Source organism: Oncorhynchus kisutch, linkage group LG19 (genome assembly GCF_002021735.2).
Source record: "Oncorhynchus kisutch isolate 150728-3 linkage group LG19, Okis_V2, whole genome shotgun sequence".
In the NCBI taxonomy this organism is placed as follows: domain Eukaryota; kingdom Metazoa; phylum Chordata; class Actinopteri; order Salmoniformes; family Salmonidae; genus Oncorhynchus; species Oncorhynchus kisutch.
This window is the reverse complement of record NC_034192.2, coordinates 39,976,904-39,990,977: the sequence shown is the minus strand read 5'-3', so window position 1 is coordinate 39,990,977 and position 14,074 is coordinate 39,976,904. Positions and strand designations below refer to the sequence as shown.

The 14,074-nt window shown below is 40.6% G+C and overlaps 1 protein-coding gene across 2 annotated transcripts; it reads left to right on the top strand.

Moving 5' to 3' along the window:
• Positions 1-1,543: 1,543 nt before the first annotated feature.
• Positions 1,544-13,285, top strand: LOC109910062 (stonustoxin subunit beta-like). 2 transcript variants are annotated; one of them, XM_031798687.1, is made up of 5 exons: positions 1,544-1,651; positions 3,401-3,488; positions 3,804-3,850; positions 4,706-4,785; positions 12,990-13,285. In XM_031798687.1, exons 2-5 carry the CDS (start codon positions 3,406-3,408, stop codon positions 13,200-13,202), a joined length of 423 nt encoding a protein of 140 aa, XP_031654547.1. In that variant the 5' UTR covers positions 1,544-1,651; positions 3,401-3,405; the 3' UTR covers positions 13,203-13,285. The 2 variants fall into 2 exon arrangements, with proteins under 2 accessions (XP_031654547.1, XP_020364806.1); XM_020509217.2 differs by lacking the exon at positions 12,990-13,285 and having other exon boundaries at positions 4,706-6,494.
• Positions 13,286-14,074: the final 789 nt, after the last annotated feature.

Sequence of the window (14,074 nt, the reverse complement as noted above, 5' to 3'; positions counted from 1 at the left end):
TTGCTAATTTATTGAAAATGAAATGCAGAAATACTTAATTTACATAAGTATTCACACCCCTGAGTCAATACTTTGTAGAAGCACCTTTGGCAGCGATTATAGCTGTGAGTCTTTCTGGGTAAGTCTCTCAGAGCTTTCCACACTTGGATTGTACAACATTTGCTAATTTTATTATTTTCTAAATTCTTCAATCTTTGTCAAATTGGTTGTTGATCATTGCTTGACAACAATGTTTAGGTCTAGCCATTGATTTCCATGTACATTTAAGTCAACACTGTAACTCGGCCACCCAGGAACATACACTTTCTTCTTGGTAAGCAACTCCAGTGAAGATTTGGCCTTGTGTTTTAGGTTATTGTCCTACTAAAAGGTGAATTCATTTCCCCGTGTCTGGTGGAAAGCAGACTGAATCAGGTTTTCAAAGATTTTGCCTGTGCTTAGCTCCAATACATACATTTTTTATTCTGGAAAAACTCCCCAGTCCTTAACGGTGACAAGCATACTCATAACACGATACAGCCACCACTATGGTTGAAAAAATTGAGAGTAATACACAGTAATGTGTTGTATTGGATTTGCCCCAAACATAACACTTTGTAATCAGGACCAAAAATAAATTCCTTTGACAAATTCTTTGCAGTACAGGATGCATGTTTTGGACTATATGTTTTCTGTACAAGATTCATTCTTTACACTCTGTCAATTAGGTTAGTATTGTGGAGTAACTACAATGTTGTTGATCCAGCCTCAGTTGTCTCCTATCCCAGCGATTAATCTCTGTAACTGTTTTAAAGTCACCATTGGCCTTATGGTGAAATCCCTGAGTGGTTTCCTTCCTCTCTGGCAACTAAGTTAGGAAGGACACCTGTATGTTTGTAGTGACTGGGTGTATTGATACACCTCCAAGTGTAGATTTCATCAAACGGTTGCTAGGTACCCGGAGCTGTGTGATGGTCCAGGGTGAGACCCAATATTCAATGTCTGCTTTCTTCCATTTTTATCCATCTATCAATAGGTGCCCTTCTTTGCGAGGCATTGGAAAACCTCCCTAGCCTTTGTGGTTGAATCTGTGTTTGAAATTCACTACTCGAATGAGGGGCCTTACAGATAATTGTATGTGTGGGGTACAGATATGTGTTAGTCATTCAAAAATCATGTTAAACTCTATTATTGCACACAGTGAGTCCATGCAACTTATCATGTGACTTTTAAGACAATGCTTACTCCCAAACTTATTTAGGCTTGCCATAACAAAGGGGTTGAATTATCATTGACTCAAGACATTTCAGCTTTTCATTTTTGATTAATTTGTAAAAACATAATTCCACTTAGGCCAGGGACAAAATAACTACATTTAATCCATTTTAAAATCAGGCTGTAACACTACAAAATGTGGAAAAAATCAAGGGGTGTGACTACTTTCTGAAGGCACTGTACATACTTCAACCCACATACACACAGCCACACCCATACAGATAATACCCAGAGCACACAGGAGGGAGGGAACCTCCAGTTACTGTATCCAAAGGTCAACTGTAGGTGGCCGCACCTAGGAGGAGGAGTCACGTCATTGAGGTGGTTCCGTAACAACATCTCTAAGATATTTTAGTAATCTAATGCGACATTCTGGGTGTAATATTCAGGCTACAAGGTAAGAACCAAACTAATGATGACAGTATAGTGAAAAGTATGATGTATACAGTGGTGTAAAGTTCTTAAGTAAAAATAATAAGTACTACTCATTTTTTGTGGTATCTGTACTTTACTATTTCTATTTTTGACAACTTTTACTTTTACTCCACTTCATTCCTAAAGAAAATAATGTGCTTTTCACTGACACCCAAAAGTACACGTTACATTTTGAATGCTTAGCAGGACAGGAACATTGTCTAGTTCACACACTTTTCAAGAGAACATCCCTGGTCATCCCTACTGCCTCTGATCTGGCAGACTTACTAAACACATTTGTAAATTATGTCTGAGTGTTGATCCTGGCTATCCGTAAATAAATAAAAACAAGAAAATAGTGTTGTCTGGTTTGCTTAACATAAGACATTTAAAAATATTTATACTTTTACTTTATACTTAAGTACATTGAAATACATTTAGACTTTTACTCAGGTAATATTTTACTGGCTTTTAATTTTACTTGAGTCATTTTCTTGTAAGGTGTCTTTACTTTTACTCAAGTATGAAATTTGGTACTTTTTCCACCACTGGATGAACAATGAAATGTATGTGATTCTAGTAATGGTTAGTACAAACAATAGAGTTGAATAACCTTATATGTTGGGCTATGATGGGTTATACAGCTGTACTAAGCTCATGAGACATACATTATATTCTTCAAGATATTTATTTCAAAAGACCAACTTAAAGCAGTAAATATTGCAGATTGTCACGTCTACTCCTTCTCCCTTCCTCCGGCACTCAACGTCGCCTGTCTACTAACCACCGATTTTGGCTTTATTATTATGTACACCTGTTCCCCATTATTACGCACACCTGGTCGTCATTCCCACCTTGATTACTCCCCCTTTATTTACCCTCAGTTGTCTTCAGTCATTAGGTGTTATTGTTTTCTCTCACGTTCAGTACCTGGCTCGTGTTTGATCTACTGTATTGGTTCTTTATTAAAAGCACCTTCTACACCTGTTTCCTGACTCCCGGCATATACATTACACAGAAGAGTTTCAGTAGACTGTGTAAAGGAGAAGTACTGGAATGAGCTGCCACAGTTACAATCAATCAGTCATTCATGATCGTTACAATATGACCTGGGTTTATTGAAACGGACTGCGGTTGCAACACTCATTGACCTTGGATCAATGATAGACAGAATTGACAGACACTGAAATAGGAGAAAACAACAGAACGATACAGTGGAAAATACTCAATATTCTGTAAATATAAATACACTCCCCACCCTATCTATTTGTACAGTGAAGCTAAAAGTTTTAATTTGTCTCTTGTGTGTCCAATAGAAATGAATGGTAAATAATGTAATGGATGTATTGTATTAGGCACATCATAATCTGAAATACAACAAAAACAAACTGCAAACATTTGACTACTTTAATACACTATAAGGGAATTTGTCCAAATACTTATAACACCTTCAAATGGAGGGACTAGATACATAAAGTGCTTTAATTTATACATTTGTAAAACAGATATGTATGAAAAAGCACTCAAATAAAAGCTTCACTGTCCAAATAAATAAAAAGGTTTGTGTATAATTTGAGTGACCCCCCCCATCATGATGTAAGCATTGGCCAGTTTTTTATTGTTGGTTTTCTCTAATTGTTTTTCAATCAATCACTTTGCACTACAACTATTGTATTGCATGATCATTTTTGGTCTGTATATTTTTTTCTAAATGCTGGATGTCTTTGTTTAGGTACAATGAGTCTCTCTGGGGGAAGAGAGGAGGAGGAGGGGGCGAAGGACTTTAAGATGAGTCTCTCTGGGGAACGTGACACTGACAGGTGGGAGGAAAGGTTGAGAGAGAGAGAGAGAGAGAGAGAGAGAGAGAGAGAGCGAGAGAGAGAGACTTCATTTATGCTTGCTTGTGAGTGTATCCATAACTTGAATTGTATGTTCTTGTATTAGTGACATGACATCATCATTGCTCAACAGAAATGATTAGTGTGTTTGTGTGTGTGTGTGTGTGTGTGTGTGTGTGTGTGTGTGTGTGTGTGTGTGTGTGTGTGTGTGTGTGTGTGTGTGTGTGTGTGTGTGTGTGTGTGTGTGTGTGTGTGTGTGTGTGAGTGATATGGAATCATGGTGTTTTATTCCTACAGTGTGGACCATGGTGGAGAGTGCTGTTCGAAATCCGATCTTAAGAAATGTGAGTGTTGACTAGGGTTGCAAAGCCACCAATAATTTATTCAGTAATTTTGGTAATTAACAGAAAATATATTGAAATCTATAGTAAATTTGGTCATTTAAAATTGAATCACCATTGTTTTTTCACATATAGTATTCATTGTTTATATCTGTGTCAATATTGTCCATGATTCTCTAGTGGATAGACCAGGTTCAAGAGACAATAGGCTACTTAATGAAAAAAAGCATCTAATCAACATTGGCGTTATCTTCAATGAACTTCCAACTATTGACTTTGTTCACAATTGCCACCAGTTTGTCGCCATATTGACCTGGTAAAATAAATGTAATATATAAAGGATATCTCATGCTGAAACTCTCATATTTAAAACCAATGGTATTCACTAACCTGATGGTTTATTTTTAGGATAATGTTTTACAGCTATGTCATTCTCTTTTTTTAATCATCTTGTTTGATTCATTTATATCTTTTACATGTGATACAGTCACACAGAGGGCCAGAGATAATTCCAGAACACCTGATTGAACTAGTTGGTCCAGTCAGATTGAAACTCTCATTCTATGGAACCGTAGATCCAAACCACCAACATCCCACTAAATATAACTAGAATGATGCCGTCAACTCTGTAGCTGGCACTTTTGGTGAACTGCTTCCTGTAGACTGATGTAGAATTAGGAACGGGAACAAACATTCTCTAATGTTGATTTAAGTGATAGAAGAAAAGTGTTCTGAAAGCAACAATTGGGCTCCAGTCCAATGTCTGACAATCACTGACGACACCATATGTAGCTGGAGAACAGTAAACAGTGTTGGTTGGCTCTATTGATGTCATGTTGTCTTGGTCTCCCCCATCAGATGCCTCTGATCTCACACTGGACCCAAACACAGCATTCAGAGAGCTTACTCTGTCTGAACAGAACAGGAAGGTGACAAAGGTGAGAGACGAGCAGCCGTATGCTGATCACCCAGAGAGATTTGACTTCTGCAGACAGGTGCTTTGTAGAGAGGGTCTGACTGGGCGCTGTTACTGGGAGGTAGAGTGGAGTGGGGAAGGGGCTGATATAGCAGTGACATATAAAGGAATCAACAGGATAGGTGATGGTAATGACTGTGATCTTGGATTCAATATCAAGTCCTGGAGTGTGCACTGCTCTGATGATGGTTACAATGCCTGGCACAATGACGAGAGTATTGCCATACCTGTCCCCTCCTCCTCCCACTCAAACAGAGTAGGAGTGTATCTGGACTTTCCCGCTGGCACTCTGTCCTTCTACAGCGTCTCCTCTGATACACTGATCTGCGTGCACACATTCCACTCCACATTCACTGAGCCTCTCTACCCAGGATTTGGGATTTGGGCGACTGGCTCCTCAGTGACCCTGTGTCAGGTAGAATAGCCTCCTGTTTTCTGGAGGAACATCACGGAAGTCACACTCCAGTTCAAACACCTGTAAGCATGACAGAACACACACTTTCAGAAAAAAGGGTGTGGTTAGGGTACGATATTGTTCCCTGTGGTACAAATATCAACATACACCATTATGTACTTATGTACACATAGTAATCTAGTACAATGGTACATTTTTTTACTTTTTATTTTGAATATAAATTACAATAATTGGAGGTGTAGCTAATTGGGGGAGTGGCTTTCAATTAGTTATTTTTGGCCACCCTTGAGTGGAAGTGTTGTACCAGTGGTCCATGGTTATGTTAATTTGAGTTCGAGCATATCTGCTGCTCGTTTTGAAGTCTTTTCAACACGTATATACATATGTAAGAGCATGTGACAATAAAGAGCTGTAATTAATATTATAGCGACATTAACCCAACATTGAGCCACCTTGCCAAGAGGCTTAACAGTCACTGGACCCAGGTTCAAATCCTGGTTGGGTCTACCCCCTGAATTTATTACCTTTGTGTCAAAAGGGGGATGGTGGAAAGTGTACATGTGAGAGACCTGGTATAGAAAATATATTTATTATAAATAATTTGGTGGGTGCTTATACCGTATTTGTCTTATACACATGTGGGAATTAGAAATGAGATGTTCTGCATATCACAATTCCCCCATCATCAACCTGGAGCAATTAGGGTTAAGTGCTTTGCTCAAGGGCCTTGTTGGCTTGGGGATTCGAACTAGCAACTTTTCTATTACTGGCCCAACACTCTAACCTCTAGGCTACAGTACCTGACACCACAATTGTTTTCTGACATCCCAGGTTTTGGCACTTAAAATGAACAAAAAGCTTTGTCACTGAGGTTGTACCTTAAAAAGGAATATTTGTACCTTTTTGGCTCTTTTAATGTGCGGACTGCAAGGGTACTGTTATGTGCCTATAACATAACTAATGAGTAATAACAGGATACCACTAGAGTGACAAGCGTTTCTACCCCTTTAAGTACAATGAGGTACCTTTTTTTCTGAGAGTACAGAGACATGTTTTTAAATTAATGATCTTTTTGATATTGTTTTAATTCCTTGGTGTTTGTAAATATTGCCATCGGTAGAACACATATTTGTCAAAATGTCCACACAACAATCCTTTATGCAATTTAAACAGATGAAAGAAGATGTTTTCATTTGCATTTACAAGAATATGGCTTTTCAATAAATGAAGTCCTTCATACCTACAGTACCTACCTACCTACCTGTCTACCAATGGTTTAGACTATGATTGAAGTGTCTTGTCAGTGAATGTGATTTAGTATGAATATTTTTGATGATGCCTCTTGGCCAGGGCTCCACAGAGCAATAGATTATTTGAATGAAACTCAAATGAACCAGGTATCCATCCAGCCTTTTTACACAAGTAAAGTACATGATAGATAAAAAATGTCACGGCAGGCCAAATAGGAATAGCTAATTTGTTGGTAAACTTTCCAAATGTCAACAAAACAAAATACTCTAGACAAGGTTGGATCTTTTTGTGTCGGTAAAACTAGTTATGCGAGAAATGGTGAAGGAAATGCCTTTATGCACAAATATTTATAGAATAATCATCGTATCGAAGTAAACTTTGAGTCACATGATGATATGGTGTGTTGTCCTCCCACTGGGACTCGGAAAGCATGCAGTTTATTAGGCTACAGATGAAATATATTCTGATGAACTTCACAGGGTGCGGAAGTGCACGGTGATTAGCTTGATGCTCTTTTCCAATAAATATCAAGAGTTTATTCTGGAGACACGAAAATCAATGCTTGGCTGAAGTTTGACAAATACAAATAATCTTGCTCTTTTGTCCATAATAATCTCATCATGTAGTAGTCTACACCTGCACTATATCTGCGAGCTGTTGACATGTGAGCACGTGCCAAGACCAATTGGATGAAAACCTAGCTAGGGAAAGAGATTACTTTAGTCTACAATACCACCAGCTAGTGGACATTTGATTCACTCAACACTTTCTCAACTGACTGGATCCAGTTTGGTCCTATGGCCGAGCCATAAAAACATGACTGTGAAGGGAGCAGAATTAAAGGGGGATAAACTTACTGATTTGGCCTTGTTTTCAAGATTGCTCATTAAGAAATGCCGCGGCCATGACTGAAGACAAAAGAGAGTTGTCTTGGGGTGTGGTTTGATGCGGATGTTTGTTGGGTGTGTTTTTGCCATTCAATCACAACAAATTTTTGAAGTTGAGGTCTCTTCTCCCCTGATTGACTCACAATCTCAAGATGGTTAGCTAATTCAGTTCTATGTGTAGGCTAAAGCCTGTGCTGACCTTATGTTTAGCCAAGCTGACAGTGACAGCAGCTAGCTAGCATAGCTTGGGGATAGCTGCAGCTGGCTAGCCTATCTATTCTGAACAAAAATATAAACACAACATGCAACAATTTAAAGATTTTACTGAGTGACAGTTCATATATGGAAATCAGTCAATTTAAATATTCATTAGGGCCTAATCTATGGATTCCACATGACTGGGAATACATATATGCATATGAGGTGATGGTGGCAGATAACTGGCACAACAATGGGCCTCAGGATCACGTCACGGTATCGCTGTGCATTCAAAGTGACATCGATAAAATGCAATTGTGTTCATTGTCCGTAGTTTATGCCTACCCATGCCATAACCCACACCACCACCATAGGGCACTCTGTTCACAACGTTGACATCAGCAAATCGTTCACCCACACAACACCATACACGTGGTCTGCGGTTGTTAGCCCGGTTAGACGTACTTCCAAATTCTCTAAAATGACATTGGAGGCGGCTTAAGGTAGAGAAATTAACATTCAATTCTCTGGCAAGCGCTCTGGGGAACAGCGCTCCCTCAAAACATGAAACATCTGTGGCATTGTGTTGTCTGACAAAACTGCACATTATAGAGTGGTCTTTTATTGTCCCCAGGACAAGGTGCACTGTGTACTGATCATGCCATTTAATCAGCTTCTTGACATGCCACACCTATCAGGTGGATGTATTATTTTTGGAGAAGAAGAAATGCTTACTAACAGGGATGTAAACAAAATTGTGCACAACATTTGAGAAAATAAGCGTTGTGTGCCTATGGAACATTTCTTGGATCTTTTATTTCAGCTCATGAAACATGGGACCAACACTTTTATATTTTTGTTCAGTGTAGCTAGCCGATATAGCTCTGTCACAGCTATGCCAAGATAGCAAGAACCAGCGCCTGGAATGTGTTTCATGACACTCGTTCTACAGCACCTTGCTACAAAAGTTCCTTGCAACTTAGTTTCAACATTTCATCATGTCATGTAAAGACATGTTACCATGGAAACTAACTGCAAGTTCAATCCCCCGGTCTTCAGTCAGCTGAGCTGTCCTACAACACACTATTCTATGATGGGCTAGTTTTGTCTCGTCTCTCATTATATCCGCAGTTATACTGTGTCTATCCCAGAACTACTAATATCCCTACTGGTGTTGGCGACAGTACGTGTGGATGGGATTGTTCATCTTACAAAGACAAAACATTTTCTGCTATGAATATCATATTGTTGTGCTTATAAAGACAGTAGGCCTGCACTTTACCTAGCAAATGAAAATAAGTTGTGTGTAGAGTACAACTTGAGCTGTCTAACCAGAACTAAAATAGCTTTCTATCGTCTACTATCTAACTACACACAGACATGCACAGCTCTCTGGGTGAGGTTCCGTCTTCAAGTCTACAGTGGGTGATGAAGTCCATTCCATCTATGTGATGTATTACTGGTTATGGACAGGTGCAGGAGGAAGCTTTGAATAGGTCAGTAGCCTACAGTGTAATATGAGGAGTGCAACTGCTAAACTTATGTAAATATTCTAAACAGTGTTAACTTGATAACTATCACATGTAACAGTTCCATGTAGAACTAGATGGTCATTTTCCGTGAAGAAAAATGTTGTGACTTGCTTCAACTCTGAAAGTATTTCCGGGGTAGTGGAAGAAGTTAAATACGTTTTATGTGAAGTGCTGAAATATAAGAGAGTTAAACATGAACTCTTTAAATATAAGAGAGTTAAACATGAACTCTTTAAATATAACAGAGTTAAACATATACAAATATCTGGTCTGATTACTTTGACAGACTCTATCAACTGTATTACTTTTGACTGTGGGCAGTATGTCATCACAAATAACTACACTAAGATTACTACACTTATACTCATAAGGAATTAGAAAGATTTTAGACTCATTTTGGGAAAGAAATGTGATGGTGTATCTAGTGGAAGAAGTTTGTTTTTACATTTTTTTGTGGTAGTAGTAGTTTTGAAAGGTTTTACTTGAGCGAAGTAGCAAAATATTGTCAAAGTAGTTTTATTCTCATTTGACTTTTTAAGCCTTTAAGTGCACAAGGTGATGGCTGGATTCGTCACATATGGTGGGATCCAGTCACCTTAGTCACATATGGTGGGATCCAGTCACCTTAGTCACATATGGTGGGATCCAGTCACCTTAGTCACATATGGTGGGATCCAGTCACCTTAGTCACATATGGTGGGATCCAGTCACCTTAGTCACATATGGTGGGATCCAGTCACCTTAGTCACATATGGTGGGATCCAGTCACCTTAGTCACATATGGTGGGATCCAGTCACCTTAGTCACATATGGTGGGATCCAGTCACCTTAGTCACATATGGTGGGATCCAGTCACCTTAGTCACATATGGTGGGATCCAGTCACCTTAGTCACATATGGTGGGATCCAGTCGCCTTAGTCACATATGGTGGGATCCAGTCGCCTTAGTCGCATATGGTAGGATCCAGTCGCCTAAGTCGCATATGGTGGGATCCAGTCACAGGGCAAAGCTACATAGATTGTGTATGCGATGGTGTACGATCCAACGTTCCAGCATTGAGGACTGGTGGGGCTGGCTGCTGGCCTGAGGAAGACATGGTCAACGCAGTTGGTCAGGTCCCCGACGTTGGTGTGAGTGGACCGACGCCTACCGGCTGAGTCTCCGCTGGAGAAGCTTTATAGAGTACAGAGGTCAAGAGGTCAGGCCTTACTTCAGGGGGAGAAAACTTAAATGTCTCCTTGTCTTCTGTACTCTATTATAACAGTTGGCATATTCTATAGTGGTAGTCTGAGTATAGTAATTTCTGATTGTAGCGTGGGGCAGTTAGATCAAATATTTAAAGTAATAATATGTATATATCTTTTTTCACCTTTATTTAACCAGGTAGGCAAGTTGAGAACAAGTTCTCATTTACAATTGCGACCTGGCCAAGATAAAGCAAAGCAGTTCGACACATACAACAACACAGAGTTAAACATGGAGTAAAACAAACATACAGTCAATAATACAGTAGAAAAATAAGTCTATATATGATGTGAGCAAATGAGGTGAGATAAGACAAAGGCAAAGAAAGGCCATGGTGGCAAAGTAAATACAATATAGCAAGTAAAACATTGGAATGGTAGATTTGTAGTGGAAGAATGTGCAAAGTAGAAATAGAAATAATGGGGTGCAAAGGAGAAAAATAAATAAATAAATACAGTAGAGGAAGAGGTAGTTGTTTGGGCTATTTACAGATGGGCTATGTACAGGTGCAGTGATCTGTGAGCTGCTCTGACAGCTGGTACGTAAGTGTTTCCAGTTTCAGAGATTTTTGAAGTTTGTTCCAGTCATTGGCAGCAGAGAACTGGAAGAAGAGGCGGCCAAAGGAGGAATTGGCTTTGTGGGTGACCAGAGAGATATACCTGCTGGAGCGCGTGCTACAGGTGGGTGCTGCTATGGTGACCAGCGAGCTGAGATAAGGGGGGACTTTACCTAGCAGGGTCTTATAGATGACCTGGAGCCAGTGGGTTTGGCGACGAGTATGAAGCTAGGGCCAGCCAACGAGAGCGTACAGGTCGCAGTGGTGGGTAGTATATGGGGCTTTGGTGACAAAACGGATGGCACTGTGATAGACTGCATCCAATTTATTGAGTAGGGTATTGGAGGCTATTTTGTAAATGACATCGCCGAAGTTGAGGATCGGTAGGATGGTCAGTTTGGTAGCATGAGTGAAGGATGCTTTGTTGCAAAATAGGAAGCCAATTCTAGATTTAACTTCGGATTGGAGATGCTTTGTTGCAAAATAGGAAGCCAATTCTAGATTTAACTTCGGATTGGAGATGATTGATGTGAGTCTGGAAGGAGAGTTTACAGTCTAACCAGACACCTAGGTATTTGTAGTTGTCCACATATTCTAAGTCAGAACCGTCCAGAGTAGTGATGCTGGACGGGCGGGCAGGTGCAGGCAGCGATCAGTTGAAGAGCATGCATTTAGTTTTACTTGTATTTAAGAGCAGTTGGAGGCCACAGAAGGAGAGTGGTATGGCATTGAAGCTCATCTGGAGGGTTATTAACACAGTGTCCAAAGAAGGGCCAGAAGTATACAGAATGGTGTCGTCTGCGTAGAGGTGGATCAGAGACTCACCAGCAGCAAAGAGTGACATCATTGATGTATACAGAGAAGAGAGTCAGCCCAAGAATTTAACCCTGTGGCACACCCATAGAGACTGCCAGAGGCCCGGACAACATGCCCTCCGATTTGACACACTGAACTCTCTCAGAGAAGTAGTTGGTGAACCAGGCGAGGCAATCATTTGAGAAACCAAGGCTATTGAGTCTGCCGATGAGGATGTGGTGATTGACCGAGTCGAAAGCCTTGGCCAGGTCAATGAATACAGCTGCACAGTATTGTTTCTTATCGATGGCGGTTAAGATATCGTTTAGGACCTTGAGCGTGGCTGAGGTGCACCCATGACCAGCTCTGAAACCAGATTGCATAGCGGAGAAGGTGCAGTGGGATTCGAAATGGTCGGTAATCTGTTTGTTAACTTGGCTTTCGAAGACCTTAGAAAGGCAGGGTAGGATAGATATAGGTCTGTAGCAGTTTGGGTCAAGAGTGTTCCCCCTTTGAAGGGGGGGGATGACCGCAGCTGCTTTTCATTCTTTGGGAATCTCAGACGACACGAAAGAGAGGTTGAACAGGCTAGTAATAAGGGTTGCAACAATTTTGCCTGATAATTTTAGAAAGAAAGGGTCTAGATTGTATAGCCCGGCTGAATTGTAGGGGTCCAGATTTTGCAGCTCTTTCAGAACATCAGCTGACTGGATTTGGGAGAAGGAGAAATGGGGAAGGCTTGGGCGCGTTGCTTTGGGGGGTGCAGTGCTGTTGACCGGGGTAGAGGTAGCCAGGTGGAAAGCATGGCCATATTGATTGAGTAGTCTATCAAAGTAATCAGACCAGATACTTTAACATACTAAAAGATGCAGTAAGTCATATCAGAAGCTAGCAGATTCATGGCTAAAGCCAGTGTGAGAAATTGGCTATGAAACATTATAAATACTGCACTCTGAACCACAACTTCTTTGCTAGATTCATGATACTGTTAGACAAAGCAAGGAAAGTGAACTTCAAAAGTGATGTAGTGTAATCATGTGCGCTGAGAGTCGGGAAGCAAGTTCAAGGAGTGAATACATTTAATAAATAAATGAAACAAACACATAACAAACAGCACACCGACATGGAACAGCCACAGAATCAAGGAGGTGATGGAGTCCAGGTGAGTGTCATTATGCGCGTAACGCTGGTGACAGGTGTGCGCCATAAACGAGCAGCCTGGTGACCTAGAGACTGGAGAGGGAGCGCACAAGACAGTACCCCCTGACGCTCTGCTCCTGCCGCAGGATGCCGTCCGGCTCCAGCCGCAGGACTCCAACCACAGGGACGATCCAGGGGATCCGGAGTGGGCAGGTCTCCATCAGAAACCTGATGAACCGGCTGAGAGCTGGCTGAGACCTCCCCAATTGCCTCGGCTGAGGCAAAGGAACCTGTTCATCCAGCTTTGGCATGGGAGCCTATCCAACTCGCTGAGGAATGAGAGCCTACAAACTGGCTGAGGCCTCCCAGGTAGCTCTGCGCCAACACCGGGACCGATATCATCCCCCCCCCCAAAAAAATTGAAATAAATAAACTCCCTGATGCTTCCCTTTGTTGAGTTGTCATTCTGTTCAGGGAGAGAATACATTTAATAAATAAATGAAACAAACAAGTAACACAACCAGCGCACCGTCAAGGAACAGAAACAGTGACAACTGAGGAAGAAATCAAAGGGAGTGACATATAAAGGGCAGGTAATCAAGGTGGTGATGGAGTCCAGGTGTGTATCATTATGTGCAAATACGCATAACGCTGGTGACAGGTGTGCATCATAAAACGAGCAGCCTGGTGACCTAGAGGCCAGAGAGGGAGCACACGTGACATGTAGTTTAATTGAAATTTGCAGCTGTTCTTGGTAAATAATGAATCTCCTAGCTTCTGATACCTGAATGTCTTACTGTATCTTTAAATATATGAAAATATCTGGTCTGATTACTTTGACAGATTATATCAACCTTATTACTTTGTAGTGTGGGGCAGATCACATATTTAATCAGAAATTACTACACTCAGACTAACACCATAGAATATGTCAACTGTAATGCTAGAGTACAGAAGACAAGGAGACATTGGTGAAGTTTTAAATAAAATATAAACATGTTTTTTTTATCACGAGTCTGGACAATAGCGGTATGTTCAGTCCTTTCTGGGCTATAGGGGGATAAGTGACAAGACCAACCCAGTGGCCAGAGAAGGGCACCACTGTCACACAGTCAACAGACCATAACATACATCTGAGTTTCCTTATTTCAAATCCAAATGATTGATTTAGTTTACCATAAACAGACCATCAAAATGTAATTCTGCTTTAATGTCAGAGATTTTACTCTCT